General features: G+C 43.2%; 1 protein-coding gene and 1 long non-coding RNA gene across 17 annotated transcripts in view; both read right to left on the reverse strand.

The window, feature by feature from the left end:
- Positions 1-5,913: 5,913 nt before the first annotated feature.
- LOC138690114 (uncharacterized) lies at positions 5,914-12,462 on the reverse strand. The gene is made up of 4 exons (XR_011328912.1): positions 12,015-12,462; positions 9,333-9,433; positions 8,792-8,862; positions 5,914-6,453 (listed from the first exon to the last, which is right to left on the reverse strand). It is a non-coding gene; the product is annotated as an uncharacterized lncRNA (long non-coding RNA).
- Positions 12,463-16,404: 3,942 nt separating this feature from the next.
- Positions 16,405-23,700, reverse strand: part of ZMYM2 (zinc finger MYM-type containing 2) — a 97,088-nt gene continuing 89,792 nt past the window's right edge. For 15 of the 16 annotated variants that reach the window (XM_069808202.1, XM_069808204.1, XM_069808198.1 and 12 more), the window contains 4 exons: positions 22,825-22,939; positions 21,482-21,733; positions 20,282-20,402; positions 16,405-17,250 (listed from right to left, as the gene is read on the reverse strand). In XM_069808202.1, coding sequence (XP_069664303.1) covers positions 17,058-17,250; positions 20,282-20,402; positions 21,482-21,733; positions 22,825-22,939 — 681 coding nt within the window. In that variant the 3' untranslated portion in view covers positions 16,405-17,057. Of the gene's footprint in view, positions 17,251-20,281; positions 20,403-21,481; positions 21,734-22,824; positions 22,940-23,700 lie in introns of those variants that run through there. The other variant, XR_011328967.1, reaches the window with a different exon arrangement.

Here is a 23,700-nt window from a genome sequence, read left to right on the forward strand (position 1 = left end):
GTATGTCCACTGAGCTATGTCCAAAGCTCATGGAAACCAATGTCACTGCCTTCCTTTCTTGCAGCCACCACTGGATCAGGACCTCCTGGCAGCAGGTGATAACAGCTATGAGATGAGCTTCTTACAAAGGTTAAAAGACACATAGCATTTTCACATTAAAGAAATACTGTTTGACACTGGGGAAAAAGATAATTATTATGCAAAATGCTTAGTACTAAAAGAACATTTTCTGTTAAAAGAAAAAAACTATTTGTCTCAGATGTGTTATATGTGCTCAGAGATCACTAATGAACATGATTGCAGTAGGAGAAACTGCTTAGAATCATATAATCATACAATATTTTGAGTTGGAAAGGGAATTTTAAGGTCATCTAGTCCAACCCCCCTGCAATGAGCAGGGACATCTTCAACTAGATCAGGTTGCTCAGAGCCCCGTCCAACCTGACCTTGAATGTTCCCAGGGATGGGGCATCGACCACCTCTCTGGGCAACCTGTTCCAGTGTTTCACCACCCTCATCCTAAAAAATGTCTTCCTTGTATCTAGTCTAAATCTATCCTCTTTTAGTTTAAAACCATTACCCTCTGTCCTATTGCAACAGGCCCTGCTAAAAAGCTTGTTCCCATCTTCCTTATAAGCCCCCTTTAAGTACTGAAAGGCTGCAATAAGGTGTCCCTGGAGCCTTCTCTTCTCCAGGCTGAACAACCCCAACTCTCTCAGCCTTTCCTCACAGGAGAGGTGTTCCACCCCTCTGATCATTTTCAGGGCTCTCCTCTGGACCTGCTCCAACAGGTCCATGTCTTTCCTGTGCTGAGGACCCCAGAGCTGGATGCAGTACTGCAGGTGGGGTCTCACCAGAGCGGAGTAGAGGGGCAGAATCCCCTCCCTCAACCTCCTGGCCGCTCTGCTTTTGATGCAGCCCAGGATACGGTTGGCTTTCTGGGCTACGAGTGCACATTGCTGGGTCATGTGCAGCTTTTCATCCACCAGTACCCCAAGTCCTTCTCAGCAGGGCTGCTCTCAATCCCTTCATCTCCTAGCCAGTATTAATACTGGGGGTTGCCCTGACCCAGGTGCAGGACCTTGCACTTGGCCTTGTTGAACCTCATGAGGTTCACATGGGCCCACTTCTCAAGCTTGTCCAGGTCCCATCCCTTTCCTCAGATATGTCAACCACACCACTCAGCTTGGTGTCACCTGCAAACTTGCCAAGGGTGCACTCAATCCCGCTATGTCATTGATGAAGATATTAAACAGCATTGGTCCCAATACAAAGCCCTGAGGGATGCCACTTGTCACCGATCTCCATCTGGACATGGAGCCATTGACCACCACCTTCTGGATGCAACCATCCAACCAATGCCTCATCCATCGAACAGTCCACCCATCAAATCCATATCTCTCCAATTTAGAGAGAAGGATGCTGTGGGGGACCGTGTCAAAGGCCTTACAGAAGTCCAGATAGATGACATCTGTAGCTCTTTCCTTGTCCACTGATGTAGCCACTCCATCATAGAAGGTCACTAGGCTGATCAGGCAGAACTTGCCCTTGGTGAAGCCATGCTGGCTGTCTCGAATCACCTCCCTGTCCTCTGTGTGCCTTAGCATAGCTTCTAGGAGGATCTGTTCCATGATCTTTGCAGGCACAGAGGTGAGGCTGACAGTTTGGTAGTTCCCAGGGTCCTCCTTTCTGCCCTTTTTAAAAATGGGTGCAATATTTCCCTCCAGTCACCGGGAACTTCACCTGACTGCCATGACTTTTTAAATATCATGGAGAGTGGCTTGGCAAGTCCATCAGCCAATTCCCTCAGGATCCTGGGATGCATCTCATCAGGGCCATAGACTTATGTATGTTCAAGTTCCTCAGGTGGTCACGAACCTGATCATCTCTTGCAGTGGGAGGGACTTCGCTCCCCCAGTCCCTGTCTTGTGGTCCATCCACTCAAGAAGTGTGGGAAGAAAGGTTGCCAGTAAAGACTAAGGCAAAAAAGTTGTTGAGTACCTCAGCCTTTTCCTTGTCTGTTGTTACAGGTTTGCCAGTCTTGCTCATCAGGGAGGTACACTTTCTTTGACCTTCCTTTTCTGGCTGACATACCTCTAGAAGCCCTCCTTATTATTCGTTGCTTCCCTTGGCAAGTTCAGCTCTAGCTGCGCCTTGACCTTCCTGACCCCATGCCTACATAACCAGGCAGCATCCCTATACTCTTCCGAGGATACCTGGCCCTGCATCCACTGCCTGTGCATTTCCTTCTTGCCCTTTGGTTTGACCAGCAGTTCTCAACTCAGCCATGCTGGTGTCTTGCCTTCCTTGTACAGCAATTTCCCATTGTGCCTTTCACTGGGTTCACATCTACAGTCATCACAAGGTTCTCCCGTAACCAGCAAATGAGCAGTACTGTGGCAGAAACAGACCTCTGTTTCCCCTGGCTTGGAAATACTTCCTAGCTTGCCAAAGCGTGCTGGTTTTGGCTGGGATAGAGTAACACAGGGATGTTTTCGTTACTGCTGAGCAGCGCTTACACAGAGCCAAGGACTTTGCTGCTTCTCACCCCACCCCACCAGTGAGCAGGCTGGGGGAGCACAAGGAGTTGGGAGGGGACATAGCTGGGACAGCTGACCCCAACTGACCCAAGGGATGTCCCACACCATGACATCATGCTCAGCGTATAAAGGTGGGGGAAGAAGAAGGAAGGGGGGACCTTTGGAGTGATGGCGTTTGTCTTCCCAAGTCACTGTTATGTGTGATGGAGCCCTGCTTTCCTGGAGATGGCTGAACACCTGCCTGCCCATGGGAAGTGGTGAAGGAATTCCGTGTTTTGTTTTGCTTGTGCACGCAACTTTTGCTTTCCCTATTAAACTGTCTTTATCTCTGCCCACGAGTTTTCTCACTGTTACCCTTCCAGTTCTCTCCCCCATCCTGACATGGGGGGAGTGAGTGAGCGGCTGTGTGGGGCTTAGTTGCTGGCTGGTGTTAGACCATGACAGTCCTTTCTGGCGCCCAATGTGGGGCTTGAAGGGTTCGAGATAACACCAGATTTGATTGGAATGTGCTAGATTGAATTTATAGCTGTTATTGCTGTTTAGCTATTGACAGGCTTCTGTGCTTGCCATTGAGCTTGCTTGCCTCACTGTATATTAGAGTCTAGTGCTTGTTAGTGGCTGCTTTTTGCTTTTGCTGCTTGCTGTACTGCTTATCATCTTACTCTGCTGTGCCTGGGAACATTCTGATAACAGCAATAGCGATGTGCCTGGGCTGGCAGATGGCCAGGGCATCACTGCTGTTTCTGTGCTGGTGTATTGGACAGCCTGGAACTCCAGTGTGAACTTGAGTTCAAGGGACTGTGACCTGTGGATGAATCCACATGGGAGCAGGACACCCCAAAGCATCTGTGGCTGTGCATAAGCCCATGCCAAGCAAGTAAATCTCGAAGTGTGGCCATGGTTATGTCTGCGCTGCAGCAGGTATACCTCTGAAAGGATTGTGGCCCAAGGACAATTCCATGCTGGAGAAGGTACACCTTGAAGCATCTCTGGCTGTGAATAAGTCCATGCTGCAGCAGTTACACCTTGAAGCATCAGTGCCTGTGCATGAGGTCATGCTGGAGCACCTCAAAGACTGTGGCCATGGATAAGCCCATGACAGAGAAGGTACAGTTCTGGAAAGACTGCAGGCATGGGTAAGGCCAGGTTGGAGCAGGTTTACTTCTGAAGGGACTGTGGCTGTGGGTAAGTCTATGCCACAGCAGGTATACCCCCGGAGAGACTGTGCCTCATAGATAAGGCTCCAGTTGGAGCAGGTACACCCCTAAGGGGCTGCAGTCTGTGGATAAGTCCAAGCTGGAGCAGGGGCAAGGGGAGTCGTTCATTGCAACGTTAAACCCTATGGTCTGGTCTAAAGGGACCAGGGGTGGAGATTGTAATGGAAATACCTTTAAATTGTTGTAACCTGGAATGTGAGTTGCACGTTACGGGAATTTCTATAGCAGGAACCCCTTGTTGCCACCCAGGCTAGGAGCAAAGGGAGGAGTTCATTGCAATGTTAAACCCTATAACCTGGGCCAAAGGGACTGGGGTGGAGATTGTAATGGATATACCTTTAAATTGTTGTAACCCATGATTTGAGTTGCATGTTATAGGAATTACTGTAGCAGGAACCACCTGAACCAACGGAGGACAAGCCTTACAAGAAGCAGTGCAAGTGCAGCAGTGACCTGACCTGAGCTGGCTTTGGTGCCCAATAACTCCACCCAACACACCACTTCTCCTGTCCTGAGTGACCACCATAACAGATGGAGCCCAAAGTCATGGACAAAATGAACTCAAAGGACGTTTTGTGGACATTTTACAGACATTTCACAGGGGTGGTCCACAGACTAAGGGAATGATATCTGTTTATTGTATCAAAGGATGGGAAGGGTGGTGGTGGGTAATGAGGAAGTATTGGATAGTGTGAGACCTGAGCATGACATAAATGGTATGGAAAAACTGGTGGAGAATGTGCTGGTTTTGGCTGGGATAGAGTTAATTTTCTTCACAGTAGCTAGTATGGGGCTATGTCTTGGATTTGTGCTGAAAACACTGTTGATAACAGAGGGATGTTTTCGTTCCTGCTGAGCAGTGCTTACACAGAGCCAAGGGCTTTGCTGCTTCTCCCCCCACCCCACCAGTGAGCAGGCTGGGGGGGCACAAGGAGCTGGGAGGGGACACAGCTGGGACAGCTGACCCCAACTGACCAAAGGGATGTCCCACACCATATGACGTCATGTTCAGCATATAAAGGTAGGGGAAGAAGAAGGGGGGGAGTGCGTTTGGAGTGATGGCGTTTGTCTTCCCAAGTCACTGTTATGTGTGATGGAGCCCTGCTTTCCTAGAGATGGCTGAACACCTGCCTGCCCATGGGAAGTGGTGAAGGAATTCCTTGTTTTGCTTTGCTTGCGCGCACAGCTTTTGCTTTACCTGTTAAACTGTTGTTATCTCAGCCCACGAGTTTTCTCACTTTTACCCTTCCAATTCTCTCCCCCATCCCAACATGGGGGGAGTGAGTGAGCAGCTGTGTGGGGCTTAGCTGCCAGCTGGACTTAAACCACAACACAAAGAAGCAAAGGCAATTTGAGGAATCTGCACTGCAGTTCAAGCAAAAGCTTCCTGCTTCTTCCTTGTGAAATGCTTTCTTTTGCCAGGTTTCCAGTGCTTGTATCATACATTTGGTAACTAGCAGAAGGGAGGGACCTGTTTTATACTCCCAGTGTTCATGGGTCTCACTATCAGGGCCAAAGGAGGGTTGTCTCTTGCAATATTACCACTAGCAGAAGTATTAGCCTGTACAAACCCACCATGATGAAGCTAGGGGGTGGGTGGGTGGTGTGGGGTTTGGCCCCCAGGAGAATCTGTTTGGTGGTGTCCTACGCTCGTAGCAACATGCTGAATAACATGGCAACTCTCAAAATCACTGACTTGGTGGAGAAAGCCTTGTGGTTTGATGGGTGGGTTTGGCAGGTGGGTCTGGGCAAGTTTAGAGGAATTTCACATGCCTGGAAGAACACGTGCAATGTTAACTGTAGCAGCCCTGAAAACTGCCAGGCAGTCATGAAAGGGAAGACTATTTAGCAAAATAGTTTTGGCTAGCAACTGCTTGATAGACCCCTTTTCTCCATAAGCTCAGGGCAAAGTCTTGAGTTGACAAAACATGCTCAGTTCCCTGCTCTGCAGCAGTGACGTTGGCCTGGAAAAGCTGCTGAGGGTTTCTGTCCTACCTCCTTTCCACTTTGGCCACCCAGGGTTATGCCATGCAGTAAAGTCGGTGGCAAAACCCCTTGATGCACCAGTTGGCAACTGATCTAGTCCTAAAGGGCATGTCCAGGTGCACCTCAGTTCGGGTGGTAGTCACCAGCCAGACAATTCACTCTCAGGCCATGTGGGTCTGCTGCAAGGATGGACCTTCTTCAGCAGACTGGACTCCACCCAAAATCTGCCAAAGCTGTAATGTTTTGGCATAGAACAGGCAAAGAGTCTCTAGGACAGATAGAGAAAGTGTAAAATCAGCGTAATTGGGGGTCAAAGCAGTAACATAAAGGAGGGGAAACCTGTGCTTTCTTCCCTGTTGTGGCCACCACTTATGTGTTACATTCAGTAATGGTTTCACATACAAAGTCCATAAGCCTTCTATCAGTTGCGTAACAATTTAGAAAATTTTAGGTATTTCTTTGGTTTGTTGGCTATTGGGTTCACACCACTGAAAAGTCACATAGATGCCTTCTCACAGAGGCTATTTCTGACCAGCACAGTTCCAGGAAGTGACGTACACATACTGGCTTAAACTACCATGGAAACAACTCTAAAATGAGATTCCTCACTTGATGAAGGATGCACTTGTACTTCCCTCTGAGCTTCATGCATCAAACATCAAGCAGCTGATGTAGAACAACTTTTTTTTTTCCATGATGTCACAAATCATCTGCAGGGGAAAAAAGAAAAGAGTTCCTCTTTCAAGATCAGCACTCCTTAGCCAGGCTCCATCCTATTCACATAAGACATACCTCAGTTTGGGATGAGCCTAAGGGCTGCCTTCTAAAAACATCATAAACATGATTATTTTTTAACCAATGCCACACATCAGCTAAAGAAATCTGCTGCCTCTTATCCCTGCTAGAGGTATAGTTTAAGATAAACTGCTGCAAGACAGCAGCACCTCTGGCTTCTATTGAAGAGGAGGAGGTGGGGAGTTTGGGTGGCCTGGCGGGCAGCAGAACATCTCCAGAAGCATGCAGGGGACAAAATACCAGTCATGGCTATGTTCAACAAGCTTTGACCCTTGAGGCAGACAAAACAGCCAAAGTTCTCCACCTGAAAGATCTGCTGTGTGCTGGCCAGAGAAATGCCAAGAGGTGTAACCGTTTCTGATGTGGCCTCCTGCCACATATTCCTTGCTCTGACCACAGAAGCTTCCTTCTGAGGAAATCAGTCTTAGCAAGACTCTGCTGGCAAATGCACACACATGTGTGTCTGCCATTGGGTGAGATACTACACCCTCACAATGATGTTTATCACCTGGTATGCTGCAGGAAATCAGCTTTCACTCAGGGTCTCTGTGTAACCAAACCCAGTTGCTCATGGGCTGAAAATGATTCATTAAATGATTAGTTTCCTGTGCTTGATGTCCCTTCCTGTACCAAAGAAAGGTTCTTCTCAGAAGTTGAAATATTGTGCTGATGACAACATTGGATTTTCTTGAATAGGACCCAATTAGTCTGGTACCCTGCTGGGCATCCTGGGGTAGGCCCTCCCTTTTGACCCTGGCAATTTTTGTATTGCCTTTCTTAACCACAGACAGAGGAAGAGACCTTTTATAGAGTCCAAACCATGACTTCTTATAGTCATGATCTCAATTTGCAGAGCCAGTAAAGCTGTTTCAAATGCCTTCGCTACTGTGTTAGTTACCTTCCTGAAACAAGAAGCTTGGATCTATTGATTCCTCTAGCAACAGTGCAGCAAAGTAATTGTCATGAACTAGAAATGATGGGCTATAAATGCTCATCTTCAAAATCCCTTCAAAGAAAAAGCAGCCCAAGCCCTTAAAGGATTCCTAGCACTCTCCTTGGTACTTGCATTTTCTGTACGATACAGTTTGGGAAGTTGAATGCCAATTTCCCACAGAAGTTGAGAATCACACAAAAATAGGTTGTAGCAGAGCTTCCAGAGCTGCATTCAAATGAGCCAGCTTACGTCAAATTCCCTGTTCCTCACATGCAATCCTAGGGTCTGCCAGGAACACCGCGCTTAGGGGAGCTGGCAGGCTTCTGTGGGAGATGTAAGCACCAGAAGAGGAGTTCTCAGACACAGCTGGTGCATGTGGCTACTCATTGCAGGAGACATTCATAAAAACATTTTGCTTTTATTATTTTGCTCTACAACTCTAAATGTGCACCATGATGTGAGTGAGAAATCACAGCAGGTTCTGGATGGATATGCCTCCAGGCTCTACTGTCACAAAACATCAAAACCCTGCCAGGGCCAATAAGTCCCAGGACTGCCAAGTTAAGGCCTATCACTTTCTGCAATTGATACATATAGGAGGGCAACGCATCTATGCTATAGCTCGCTGCCTTCAGCTCCCAACCCGAATGATCCATTAACATCTGGGGCATCTTGACGTAAGTCTGGACTAGTGCCCAAAGGTACCCCCAGGGATTTTGGAAGAAGGTCTCACACCACTCACCCTCCCAGCCCTGGGGGCTCACATGATTCCCACCACAAGCCCTGCAAGATTTGCGATGAGGCAAGGCTCTTGGTGGTTGCTTCTACCATGGGAACTCGGCAGGCAGGGTACCATGGTCACCCTGCAGCACCAGGGTGGAGCTGCCACTGCTTCGCCCCTTGCGAGCAGGGACCTCTTCCAGCAGGACATGGGAATTACTCCATTAATGAGAAGGAACTAACGGACAGGAGGAGCCAAACACAAGAGCGAACATGAGAGTGGGCTGGACAGACGTTTCCCAGGACAGACACCTCCAACATGTCCACTAGCACAGTGCCTCTGCTCCCAGCCCCCTCCACCAGACCAAACGCAGTCCCCATCGGTGCACATCTAGTCCATGGTGGCAGCCAGGATGCCTGTGGCAGCAAGGAATCTTTCCTCCCGGTAACTCTCATCTCAGAAGATGACAGCAGCACGAGACAGCTCCCCCTTGACTCAGGAACCTCCTTCCCTGTGCTGGGAATGGCTGTGCCTTTGGGAAGGCAGAGCACAGAACAACTTGTAGATGGTCTTGTTTCTCTGAGGCCCTTTTGCTCACCTGTTTCTCCCCGCACTGCAGAAATCTGTCCCAGGGTGCTGCTGGAGGAGTAGAAGGAGCTCGGATACTTGCTTAAAAGAACAGGGGAGAGGTTTCACTTTTTTGCATTTAGGGGAAAAAAAAAAATACCCCCCTTAAACACTGTTTCTGTAATTGCCTTCCTGATGCAAAACCACATCCACCCTTGCCTAGAAGACTTCGCGCTGCTCCCCCCAGAGATCACATTCCACTGGGTTTCCGTGGAGTACCAAAACACGCTGTGAAGGGGACATTACTCTTTCTTGTTAATTTTGAATTCTTTTTCTTGACAGTTCATAGTAACATCCCTTGTTATTCACTTCCTCCCTACTGAGCTTAAACAGTCTAAACCGTTCAGTGTTTCTCCCAGAAAATCCTTTTCACTTCTTTGCTAGGCTCTGATCCTTAGAAAGTTCAATAATTGCAGCAAAAAGACTGGTCCCTTGTTAAACTGACTGCAGAGCTACCAAGGAATTTTATAGGATTCTCTCTTACTCTGGCAATGTACTGAAACTTAACTCACCTAAGCTATTGCCTGTGGTTCTGGGGATTTAGTTGATGCAAGGAGTTACTTGCTGCACTGAACCACCTCCTCTCTTCCTTTGTGGGATTCTCCAGTTGAAGCTGGAGGAGAAATCACATTATTTCGTGATGAGACACCAACGACACAGACAAGAATGTCCTCCCTTGGGGGTGAGCACACTTTTTTAAAACATATGAAAATACACTTTGGACATTGCCTCTGGGGATGAGGTGGGTTTTTATTATAAGAAATACTTTTTGCCTGAAGGTCAGGAGAGATAACTGCTTCAGTGTAATGTGGTCGCCTCTCTGGATGAACAGTCATACATATATAAATCTACAGTGCAGACTATAGATGCTTCTTTGAAGTATATCACTTCAAGTACATTGGCTACAGGAGCTATCGAAGATACAAGAGCACGTATATGAACAAGCCTGTACATTGGAAAAGATGCCTGGTCTCCTATCGTCCAACCAACCCGAACTGAATGGACATGCTGGCAGAGAATTCAAATTATTTCCTTTTCAGTTCCCTCAGCTGACATTAAGCCCATGAAACACTGCTCTTCCTCCCATTCTCTTTCAAAACTTGTCTTTTTTTAAATTTAATTATTTTTTTTAAAACTTTCACCTTTAATCTCGGTAAGGTCACCGATACAGCTGTAACTCGCGGGGGGAGGGGAGAAGCTTTATTTCTTAAGTTAATGGAAATCTTTTGATATTTATTCTTTTGATTACCACCATAGAGTTGTTACGTGCTAATGTGGATGCCATGTCTGGGGCTAGAGAAAAAGCAAATAGAAAATGTTTTTAGATGTAATGAAGAGAGGAGACTTTTGGGATTATTTTTTTCCAGAGATACCAAGGCTGATGATTTTGCAATGATGGTGGGCCCCTTCCTTTGCCTTAGTGACACAGCTTTATCCTAAGTTGAAAAGCTTCCTCTTTACTTCCAAGTAGAGTATTTAAAAAAAAAATTAATTGAAGACTGGAAATCCAAATACTATACTTATATTGCCTTGCACAAAACATACAGAATGCAGAAATCATCTTCATGACTGGAGGAAGCATACTGCTTAGCAAACATACTAAGAAATACAATAATATTTCATATATTAAACCAGTAAAGCACTTTTAGTGGTTTGGCACAAATGAAACGTCAGCAACTTAGCTTAAATTACACAGATGCAAGGATGTTCCTGTTCATTTCCCAGAAAGGACACAGAGGTTTCATGTTTTATGAACCAGAATGTTGGGGGGGGGGGAAGGACTTACAAATATCTAAGTGCATTGAATGACACAACCCACTAATGCTTTGAACACTTCACTCCCCTGTGACTGTGAACCAGGTACAATTATTTAAATAAATAAATCAATAAATATCTAAAGAAAGGAAGAAGATGCTAATAAACCTAATTCTCCTTGTACTGGGGAGAAGACCCATCCTTGAGGAGTTCTTCTGAGAGAAACCAAAACAGCCTGCTTGTGTTTGGGAGGAACCAGCCACCAGAGCTCTTTTTTTTTTTTCCTCCTTTTTTTTTTTTTTTTTTCCCCAAGAGTACAAACTCAGGAAACAGCCGCAGCTTGAAGGTGCTGGTTTAATGCTAGGTTTTGGTCCTCCCAGACCTCCAAAGTCCAAACTGCCAGATCCCTTGCTCGGCACCAGCAGGCCTTGCTTTCCAAAGCTTTCACCTCCTGCACAGCTGTAAGCACCAGGCAACAGAACGACACATGTTTTCAGTATCTGCCCTTCTGCCAAAACTCTCACCATTTTGGGTCGAGGCAGGTAAAACCAGTACAATAAAGATTTAAAATTGGGGAACAATTCTGCGAAGCTTTCGGCACCTCATGTCGGGAAGGAAGATAGCAACTTTGCTGCTGCTTTTGCATTGCCCCCTGCCCCAAGGCAGGGTGGCAGTGAGAAATGGCCTTCACCAAGGGCCACATGCCATCTCTCTGAGAAATGCAACATCGCAGAGAAAGCAAAACTCAGATCACGTTAGAGTGCCGTTCATACTCACATCCCTGAGGCTTGAAAAATTACTTGAACAAGAACCCAAAGTCGAGCTTGATCTTCTCATTTTCTTTCTCTGTTTGCTTTTTGTGAACATCTGCAGAAGCTGTTCTGCTCAGAAGTGCTTCCAGGACTGCCACCAGCACTGGTTTGCCTGGGTAAAACCATCCTTCATGAGAGGAGCAACAGAGTCTGGGCAGCTTTTCCCAGCTATGACAAACAAGTGGGCTACCCAGTGGCTCCTCACCCGTAGCCAGCTCTCTCATCCTCCTGCCAGCAACAGAGGAAACAACCGACGGTGTCCTTGAAGGATTTTTCCAAGGACTCCGCCATCGTCAGAGATTTTTCTCCTTTCATTCCACAAAAAAGAAAACAACAACAAAAAGACACTGGAGGTAGAAACACATTTGATTAAACAATTAGTTGAAGTGCTGTCATGCCTCATCGTTACTGGTACCTGGGTCACAATACAGTGATTTAACTGCATCCTTCCCTACTCACATCACGCACTTACAAACGTGCCATGACTGCTGCATCAGTGGCTTCACTCCATAAAGACAACTAGCTCTTGGATGAGGAAATATTTCCCAAATATATGTATTTGGAAACACCAACATACCGATACCCTGAAAACACAGCTAGATGGACTAAGCCCTTTTAAATATATACCTCATTTCCACATCCACTGACAGCATACAGCAGTCGCTGGGTGAAATCCTTCAATATGCGGGAAGTTGAACAGGTGACAGGAGCTTGGAAGAGATTATCAGAGAGTATAAATTAAATCTGCACTCCTAATCCCCGTTAGTTGTTCAAAATGGATACAATCAATCTTTTCTGTCCCTTCTCCTCACGCATTTGCTCACTGCCGTTGCCAATACCAAATACCAGCCTGTCTAGTCACCATCACATCTCTCCGGCCCCCGAAGCTCTTTACCACCCCAGTGTCTCCCTCAGATCCCTTCTGGTGTTTTGCCTGGGAGAAGTGGGCTAGGAGAGGGGAGGCTTTTGTAAAGGTAACATTAAGGTGCAATTATGCCTTATTAAGGGATAAGGAGAAATTATCATTTCAGCTCCTTCCCTGCCCAAGACTTATTTCGCACCCAATCATGAACGTGGCTCATGTTGCAGTCACACGTTTTCCACCCCAGACCCACAGCAAGAAACCCCAAAGCGACCGGCAGCTCCCCGGTAGCGAAGGAGAGCGCACCAGAGACGTCCCCACGCGTGCCGCGGGTCCTGCCCTGCCTGCGGGCAGGAGAGGGGGAGCGCTGCCCGCCAGCGCCCGCGGACACCTGGGGGCCTGCCAAGGCAGGGCCGCTCGCCAGGGCCTGCCAGCTCCCACCGGAGCCGCGCGACGAGCGGGCGCGAACCCCCACGTCGTCTTTGTGCATCTGCGAGATGCCTGCTGTGCTCCTGGGTGCCCGAAGAGATGGCTAATTAGCATTACAGACACTAACGCCAGCTGAGGTTTTGAAGCACGTGCCCCATTACACGCTGGTTTCAAGCGTCCATGCTGTGGCTCATGTGCTGAGGCTTTCAGGTTTTGACATTTCAAATTAAAAAGCTGCCAGAGGAAAGATTTTATTTCTCACTTGAGAAACTGGAAATTGCCACACTTAGCGAAGCCCCTGGGGACAGCGTGTCCTGCGCTGCAGCCACAACACCCCTCAAGGGACACATACAAACCCTAAGGCTTCGCTCTAACTTTAAACAAAGGGTAACTCAAACTTCAGTGCTTCCAAGACGTCGTTAGCATTTGCCGTTATAACCCAGAGACTCTTGTTTCACGTATGATGATCGAACACTCTCTTAAACCTCAATAACTTCTTGGCCCTAAACGCTTTGAATTTCAGTTTCATTGAGAGTCCCCACGGTCCTCGGGGCAAGAGGAATCCAAAAGCTCCCACTCCACTTACTCTGCATCATACTCGCTCCTACACATAACACATTATCACATAATGCACAACATTAGTGTAACAAACTGAAAAGTGAACGTTTACAAAAATGGAAATTAAAATATCTGCCGTTCCTAACAGTAACAGACAAAAATGGGAAAGTGCAGCAGAAAAAAACCCTTCTATATAGTAAAAAACGTCAGCGAAAGTGGAAATGGGGCAAGTGCCTGCCACCACTCATGCCTTTTCTCTTCATCCCACACACCTGCTCCTTTTGGGACTGCAAGGTTTATGGGCTGTCTCTCCTGTTTTCCCCACCTATTCACACAGCCTCTCACAGGACAGAGTCATAGATACTAAGAAAACAAATTTTGCTGCCTTGGAGTCACAGTGAACAATTTAAAGATAATTAATATTGTACACATTGAATTTACTCCACAACCACAACCTTTTGTTCAATCAAAATTAATGTCATAATTTATGCTTTGTTCAGTAATTATAAAAAGCTGCACCTTCCTCAATGACTACACACAATTATTTATTAAAAAAAAGATGACTAACAAAGCAAATTCCTTTTTCTGAAAACTGCATTAATTTTTCTCTATTTCTCACACTGAACCATATTTTCTATGTAATTTGCCTACTGCTGCTGCCATCTAATTTCCTTAGTATCTTAAGGCTACTACTTCACCTGTGAATGGTTCAAAACTAGATCTCAAACTGAGGAGATGCAGAGCACACGCTGGCACGACTTGAGACGTTGGGAAAATCCTGCCTGGACTGGACTGCATTGCCAGCACCACCTGCAGGGCTCCGTGCGGACAGAGCAGTATAGTCCCCACGCTGCATTTCTCAAGGCAGTTGTGCCAGAGCTCACAGGGATGGCCAGAACAGCCAGGTTGCCACTTCACACCATCTTAAGCTGTGTGAACCTGGAGGGCAGGTTCCCAATGTGTGTCATTAACTTGGAAGCTCTGTGTAGGAGAGGGAATCGTATGTCTTCCTGCACAGCAACCTGCAGGTAACTACCTGATGCCAACCTGATTCTAGTCCAGCTGCTGACAGTTCTTACAAAGAAAAAGAAAATGTATTTGCCCTGAAGTCCTAATTATCATACAATTGCACGTCTTTATTTTTTCAGAAACTAAGGCCTTTTATTGCATTTTGCATCATCATTCAAATTTAGGAATAAAATGCACTGAACCATGATGCATTCTTAAATGCAGTATCTCAGCAGTTTACAATGTTTGATCTGAACACGCAAACCACTTGAAAAACATTATTGCTAATGATGGAATAGCTCCATCTTCTGGAATAAAAGTTATTTCCTTGACAACCATCTTTGTATTTCCAACATGGATCTATATGTAACAACTTCTATTTCAAAACCTAACTTGAATATTTTTACTGATGGAAGGTGAATCTTGGGTAGAAAATGGGAGGAATTTATGATAATGTGATTTCTGATAAACTTTAGGAAGCATTAATTATTTTCTAATGACATTGAAAACACATGTCTGTTGTTCAACATGCCATATTAAAAACTGACCTTATTATTCAAGAAATAGCTGGAATCTGATTTTGAGAACAAGAATTTAAACTCTGTTTAAGACAAAACACTCAACACATAGTTAACTTTAGTCCTGATTTAGGGTACTTTAAGCTTCATGTTAAAAGTTTGTAGTTTTACAGAAGTGTGTTTGTGGTTAAACACTGTCATAATCAGGGAGTGATTGAAGCCCTTGCTGAAGTACTTGAAGTCCAAACTATAGAGAAGGGGCTGCGAGTGATCCTTATTGCTATTTATCAAAACACTTAAATGTTATGTTTAAATGAAATATTTCAAGTTAAGCACATGATGCATTTTAGGCAGGTAATTAGTAATGATGATTCCCATATGTGAAATTTAACTTATAGTCAAGTCAGGTGTTCAACTGGAGAGACCAGAACAAAACCATGATTACAATTCCTGATTTCATCACTTCTATGTATCATGGGCACATATTATGGCTGTTGCTTGAAAAAAAAAAATAAATAAAAAAATCAAGCGTTAATGAACTAAGCTCTTACATATTCACTCACAAAAGCAAAAGAGCATTGAAGCTGTTAGTTATCTACTCACTGGTGCTGTGTAGTATTTCTTGATTTCACAGGAAGGGTAGAGACACCAGAAAAAAAAGAAAAATTAAACATGTACATCTCCATCTACTTTTGAAACAGTGGTATATCTAAAGTTAATACATACTCATGGACACAGGAGAACAGCAGAAATTTAAATAAACTTGCTTAACAAAACAAAGCAACTGAAGCTTTATTTCTCTATATAGAAAGATGCAACCCTATGTGCATTCTTTTAAGCTAAGGAAAATCAAAAAGCCATGCAGCCCTTGCAAGAAGTAAATCCTCAGGTGGAAATATATACACATAGAAAATTTCCCCTTTAGCAGATGATTCCTCTCAACAGATGCTTAACGTCATTTAGGAGAGCCAAACTTATGACTACTTTATAGCAGAATATTCTACTACATTTTTTTTCAGTACAATAGCAAAACCTTTGCATGAACCACCATATTGCTCGCATCAATTAAACAAGAGCAAGTAACAAAACTTAAGCAGCTAAACCTACACCTGGAAATCAGACTCCTTATACAAAGTAAGCACAATGAAAGGATATAGAACAAATGAAAGGACTTTTCTTCAAAAAAATTATCTTTCAACTTTCTGCAACTTCACATCTCATATGGCTTTTGAACGGAGGCATTAGTTAAAAGAATTTTCCCACCCATAGTCAAGTATTGACTGTATTTAAATACAGCAACGCAAGGACAAACAAAAGTTAAAAATTTAGCATACTGTATTACTTTATGTAATACAGCATAAAATCCCTTTTTCTAAGGCTACAAAGGACAGATTTACAGTAATATGAGGTACCGGCATTTATGGTCACAAAAGTAAAGATGGAAAAGAATTATACAGCATTGTCATCAGACATTTCTTTTCTCTTTTTCTTTTTTTCCCTTTTTTTTTTTGAGGGGTTTTTGGTTTTCTTTTTTACAAAATACATGTCTTGATGACCGCATGCTTTCAGCTTATATTCATTTATTTTTATATATATTTTTTTTTTTTTTTATTTGTACGGGCAATTGAGAGAGAGTCACAAATAAGGAAAGGACACTAAGGTTTTAATAAGGGCAACAAAAAAATGTTTTCACCAGAATAGATTCACATTACAGTACACCAATATTGACAGCATTCTCTTTTGTCTATTTTTGGTACATAAGATGGAATCTCTCTACATAACCTTATAAGGCTTCAGTAACTAAAAAGTAAAAAACCTATTAGTTTACAATTTATTTAAAAAGTCTGAAAGACACAGCAAGTTCTAAACTTTAGTAGTGCTACCCATACACAACCATCCGGTTTAAGAACCCATTAAAAGAGCCTCCTTTCAAGGGAGCTTCCAACAGCAGAATTGTGCAATATGGATGTCTTTTACTACAAGGGAAAAAAAAAAATTACACATGGCACATTCTCATTCATATTTTGCAATGTAAAAAGTTACAAACATACCTAACCAAATAAATAATAAAAAAAAAATCTGAAATGTGTTTGTTATGGATCCTAAAACCACTACGCAGAATAATGGAAACTTTCACTCACAGACTATTTACATGGTAATACCCAGGTGAGGGTACACACTGCTACAAAACTCATAAAACAAAGGGTAAACTTGAAATGTTTTCCATAGTAAAGGTCTAGCAGCATGACTATATCTAATGCTGTTTGTTTTCTTGATGGTTTTTGGAAGTTTGTTTTAATCTATGTCTTCATCCAGTTCATAATTGTCTTTATCATAAATATCTTTTACTAAAAGAACCCGTACGAGCATATTTTCCAAAGTGCTGCGGTCCAGTGAAGTAGCAGTGTACCAGATGGGACTCTCCGTGGAGACAGAGCACTCTGGTTGCAGATAGAACATGTCCGTCCTCTGATTCAGATTCTGTGGGCTACAAGGGGGAAAAAACAGGCTGTTAGAAAAACAGCCGCACAGGACAAAACAGTACGTTAGCAGTTCCAACACCCTGCACAAATGGAACTCTTACTGTACCTGGGCAAGTTACCAAAAAAAAAAAATTAACATGGGGAAACGCGGTCCTGTTCATAGAAGGAGCCGTGCCAGGTCTGGCCCAAGCCCAGCAGTCCCACATCCTCCCAGCAGCCAAAAGCAGACGCCTGGGGCTTAGCAAGCATACAGGAGACCATAGAGTCTCCCAGGTTTCAAAAATTTGCAGATCCAGGACTTGCTAAACCAGAAAGTACTTTCTACCTCTTTAGGAGCCCCTGACTGACAGATGTGCAAAAAGGCCCAACACTGACATCAGTAATTGCTTGCACCACTGCCTGACGCAGCTATCTCTGAATGTAGAGCCTGGGGCTCCCTTGAAAATCAAGGATGGTAGTTCTGAGAGATGCCCAGAAATACAACAAGAAGCTAAAATCCCTCCTCCTCCTATTTTACTTAAAAGGTTGGTCATTGTAAGTCTTAAAATCCCTTAATTCCTGACCCAATGTACTTTGGAGTTTGATCTGGCTCAGACACATCCTCTAAGCCACTAGAGAAGACCCCTTTAAGGAAATTCTAGCATTTTGTCCATTTAGGCAAGTCTCGGAAAATAATTTTCAGTTCTGGATGTGCTCACTCATGCTCCCTCCTTCATAAATATTGCAGACTTCAGGAGTCAACTTTATTTCATGTTTCTTTGGTAAAAGTAAGAATTTTTTACCAGCTCATCTTCCCAAACTGGCCGATAAGATTTCAGGTGTAGCTCTTCACCTGCTGGGGTGCATGTTGGCTTGTTCTGCTCTCACATAAATCAGATTAAGAGTCAGATAAGAAGTGAAATATGATTATTTAAAATATTCTAATAATTTAAATATTTAAAACGCCTTTCTACTTTCTTGATAAGCCAGTATTTTTATAGGAACAAGCAACGATACAGTGTTCATCGCTGTGAATGAGAGGATCCTGAAATTTCAGCTGCAACTGTCCACTGTCCTGGTTTCAGCTGGGATAGAGTTAATTTTCTTCCTAGTAGCTGGTACAGTGCTATGTTTTTGAGCTAGGTATGAGAAGAATGTTGATAACACTGGTGTTTTCAGTTGTTGCTAAGTAATGTTTAGTCTAAAGTGGAGGATTTTTCAGCTTCCCATGCCCAGCCAGCAAGAAGGCTGGAGGGGCACAAGAAGTTGGGAGGGGACACAGCCAGGGCAGCTGACCCAAACTGGCCAAAGGGATATTCCATACCATGTGATGTCATGCCCAGTATATAAACTGGCGGGAGTGGGGGTGGGGGGATTGCCGCTTGGGGACTAACTGGGCATCAATCAGCCAGGGGGGTGGGGCAGCGGGGGGCAATTACATTGTGCATCACTTGAACATTCCAATCCTTTTATTATTACTGTTGTCATTTTATTAGTGTTATCATTATTAGCTTCTTTTTTTCTGTTCTGTTAAACCGTTCTTATCTCAACCTACGAGTTCTACTTCTTTTCCCAATTTTCTCCCCCATCCCACTGGGTGGGGGGGGAAGTGAGTGAGCAGCTGCGTGGTGCTTAGTTGCTGGCTGGGGTTAAACCACGACAGCACTGATTGCCAAGTATATTTCAAACAGCTGGCATGACCTTAAATTTTCCAATAGTTTTACAATATTACCTTAAATTACAAAATTACCTTAAATTTTACAATAGCTTTTAAAGTGTTAAATATTTTATTAAAATTATTTCATCAAAGACACAAGGAATATATTATTAGGAGTGGAACCAGGAGAAGCAGCCTGCTGCTCTAGTTAGCAACCCTGACCAGTATCTGTAAGACAGCAGGACTTGAAACCACACCATAAACAATGCTCCAAATGGGGTTAAGTGCATTCTTTTCCCCAAAGTTGAGATGTTTCTACAGATAAAGAAAATATTCATTCTCTCCCCCCCCACTGGCTGTGTAACTCAGTTCAAAAGTCCAGCTTCAACTTTTTAACAATACACTCTCTCCAAACCATGACAGTAGATAGTGTGAAGGCAAACCCCCCCCCCCCCGCTGCAACAATCAGAATTAACTGAATTTATGAAAAACAGGTGCTTGCATTAACAGACCACAAGTTACTCTTTAGTTGTATCTTCCTGTAACATCACATATTTGCACTTCTGCCTACGTTGTGCATAAGCTCTTTCTTCACCTTTAAGAGTTAAGATGCTGTTTCCTAACACGTTTGGTCTCACACTTCATTTGATTTAATGTGTTGTAGATACAATGTAATTTTATTTCTTTAGCATCACTTCCCTATATTTCACTTAGAGTTACATAAAATCTACCTTAAAATCAGCACTCGAATGGCTGTTCTGATTAAAGTATTTCCCACAAAAACCTGTTTTCACGCACTTCCAAAACACTTAGCTGCTAAATTAATTTTTTTAACAGTTGCATAAGCTTTTCATTTTAATGTATTAATATCTCTGCAGATTGGAAGGAAACAAGCTATTTCTAAATGCTGGGTTACTGTCAGCAGTATTTTTTTTTCTACTACAAAATATTTGAAACATGCTTTCAAACTAGGTATCTCGAAAGTATCCACATTTCAGATTCCTGATGACTTAACATGAAGCAAATCCATTGTCTCAATCCAATTCTTACTGAAGGGAGAGGGACCTCACAAATGAAACCCTCAGTAGCAAAACCTACCAGATCCCTTGCTGGTAATTCTCTGCAGAGATACTTGGTATTTTCCAGGTAAGAAAACTGAATCATACTGTCATTCCCAGATGGAGTCCTTCACAATTAACACTGAAGGACTCTCCTGCTCCCACACTTTCTGCACGTCTTGTCCAGATACAGAACGGAAGATTTCAATGTTTTCATTTAGATATTCTTCAGATCTCAATCCATTCCCTTTGCTTGACTGTATTTCATGTTGCATCAAAACATTTCCCTTTTGTACCTGGTCTACTCTAGACCACTTCTGTATTACCCCGTATTATACTTACCTTTTAGACAGATAGCATTCAAACATTTTCACAGGGCATCTAGCTGGATCAGATGTGTTTTCAATTTGTTCAAATACTGGTTCATCATCTTCATGTTTCCTTTTTCCAGTAGTAATTTTATCTTTAAGAAGAAAATCAACAACATCTAAGCTATAACTTGAAGTTATTTTACATTTTTCAGTAAACTTCCCAGAGTGGGTAGCCCACCAAGTACCACAATGCGGTCACCACAACTACGCATATCTGCAAACTGGAAATGCAACCCACAGCCATGACAAAGTCACAGCATTTCGCGTGGAGACCAGTGGGCTCAAAGTATAGTCTGGGTAATTGATATAGTTTAGCATTAAGACTATTTTATACAGAAATGCAGTTGTCTGACGACTTTGCAATCCCACTTTAGCCAAAATACAGATTAAGTAAAGCCATATGTTGGTTAATGCCTAGGTCATAGTGACACTGCTTGATTTAGGATGACCATTCATCAGTAGCTTCATAGTGTAGGCCTGGTTACTTTGTACAAAAGATGAATGTTTTGCTAATGACTATACCCTTGAAGAAGGAACTAAAGACTGATAAAAAGGAAACATTCTGCTCCAGAAGGCACCAAAGGCTGGGTGATTGCCAAAGAAGCATGACCTGGGGGAAATGTAAAGGCAGCAGGGGGAGATCATGACCTCCGACTCAATTCAAGACTGGAAAGACTTGCCCCTCCACACCTGCAAGGAGCATGCTCGCCAGTTGACATAGCAAGTGGGGCTAATTTGAATATAACTAACCAATAGTAGCTGAGATGGTGATTACCAACCAATGAACGTAAATTTAGGTGGGTTTTTACAAATCATGTAACAAGATAAATACATTGTAGTTCTTCGGTGTGGTGGAAGCTTTGTGGAATCATCACCTAGCACCTGTCTTTGCACAAACATGAAATAAATAAATATCTTGGCTCTGAGCGTAAGATTGGCTTATTGCATACCGAGTATCGAACCCCACTTGTGGGACAACAAAAGGGATCATTTAAGGCAGAGACCCTGCAGTCTCCACTGACCACACGCTCTGATTAAAGATCCAGGAGCCGAGAGCTGCTAAACTTTATGCAAAGGCAGACCTCCAGCTCTTGGCAAGGTGCCCAGCTGTCCCTCGGAGGAGTGCAATGTGGATGCCCCTCCAATACTTATTTTGGAACTGCCATAATACCTTCACTATCAGCTCTGCACAGGGAAGACACCTGATATCGAAGACAAGCTTTGCTTTCCATCGTTAGAGGATTTTTCTTCCACTGTCTAAAAACAGTGCCAAAAGAAAGTCTTAAGTGCTGCTCCACTGTTTTCAGGCCAAAATATTTAGTGTTAAAGTAGAACAGAGTATTCAGAAGAGCAACCGGTGAATGTGATCCTAGCTGTTTAATCCTCCAAAGGTAATCTTCTTCAACTCGAGAGAATATTGATCCTTCAGAAAAAGAATATTAGAGAAAATACAATAGATTAGCCCATAAACTGTCCAGGTGCAAAAGAATCAAGTTTTTTTACTGTAAAATTTTACAAAATGCTTATGACAGAAGCCTCTAACATGCATATGTCCACATGCCCAAAACCTCTTCTCAAAGACACAGACACTCACTGTTTCAGGAAGAGACAGTCAATGGGAAATATCGGTACAGGCCATTTCCCACAGAACGCATATCTGTTTAATTACAACACCATTGCTTACATGCAGCTCCCTCATGTTAGTACTTAAGAATAAATGTTCAAGGGGCTAATCTTAATCCCTTCATAAAAAGTATTATTTTGGAGTTCATTTTATTCTGCTCAAGCAAGGCATCCAAATAGCTATACCACCTTCTTTATTATTACTAATGGGTATTTCATTTGGAAAGCACTCCTGGACCATACCAGGGTATAGGAAGGGCCCTACACAGAGGCTCTCCAGAGCCATACAGAGAAAAGCGAGTATCAAGAAGAGAGAGGAAAAGGCCTGGTAAGGACAAACCCTTGCTCAAGAGAGGATTGTGAGAAAGATGGAAGAACAGTGGATTCTGCAGTTCAGCACCAACACTGATCCGCTGGGGAAAATTCCTGTTTTCTCCATGAACTGACAATCCTCCTGAGCAGAAGGCCCGTAGCAGAGAATCCTCCCAATTCAGCTGAGAAAGACTAAAATACATAGCTTATTAGCCCTACCCATACATAACCCAATGCCTGCCTGCCTGCTTCCCATCCGGAAAAAAAACACGCAAAAAGTAAATTCAGCTCAGGTAAAAAGTACAGGTCGAAGAGCAGCTGCTTATTCTAACTTTCCCTCCTAAAAACGGACAGTCAATTTAAGATTAACAGGCGGTGGCAAAACCAACTCTTGCAGCATGGATTACCTAGAAACAAGACAATAAGAACAGGTACAGTCTTAACTGAACTCTTAGATGATACCTTTATGATTTTTAATCAATTACTATCACAATGCATAAAAAGTTTGCACATATCTACATGCTTAAGAGTACAGAACTATTAAGAGATGAAAAACATACACGACAAAAAGAAAATTACCATCTGGAAGTATGCTTGGTTGCCAACTTCTAAGGATTTTATTTAATTCCTGTTCAAACGTCTGATAGATTGGATCAATAAATATGTTGTCTTTTCGATTGCTTCCATATAAATACTACAGAAAAGAGAGAGACACAATATTTACAATTCCAGATTAGAATAAATACTGTGCTATAGGGTTCTTTTTCAGTACCGTGCTTGCACTTTTATAAAAAAACTGTATCTAAAAATAAAGCAATGACACTTTTCCAATATTTAGCAGTTAAAAGTTACCTCCAATGTAACATATGTTGTAAATTTCTAACAGGATATGAATCATAGATTAATTACAACCCTTTAACATTTTTCTCTAAAATTTCCTGTATGCAACATAGTATCAGTGAATGGGGAGTCATTTAAAAAACCCAACCAACTAAACAAACAAAAAAAAAACCCCACAAAAAAAGTCCAAACTAATTTATCTTTTCATCCACCTAGGTCTTCAAAGAAAAAAAACATTTAGCAAGAATCTGCCATTTTAAACGTGAACTCTGGACACTGACAAAAGCATCTTCAACACAGAAGTGGGAGCAAAAAAAAACCCCATATATTTCTGGTAATGATATGCAGCAGTGCAAGAAAAATGATAGGACGGTGCAAGGCACCTGCCTATTCTGTAATCTAATTATCTTAACACTCTTGACCTTACAGACAGAAACTCTTTTGAACCTTTACCAAGAACTAATGGCCGAGGGCTACACTAGTATTTGACATTATCCTCTCTGGAGACATTTCCAAAAAATGGAGGATTGGCTTCTTAAATTTTCCACTTCAGTGTTACCTTTGTGTGAACAAGCCTGTTATTAGTGAATACAATAAAAGTGACAGACACAAAAA

This window comes from Haliaeetus albicilla, chromosome 20 (assembly GCF_947461875.1).
Source record: "Haliaeetus albicilla chromosome 20, bHalAlb1.1, whole genome shotgun sequence".
NCBI classification, from domain to species: domain Eukaryota; kingdom Metazoa; phylum Chordata; class Aves; order Accipitriformes; family Accipitridae; genus Haliaeetus; species Haliaeetus albicilla.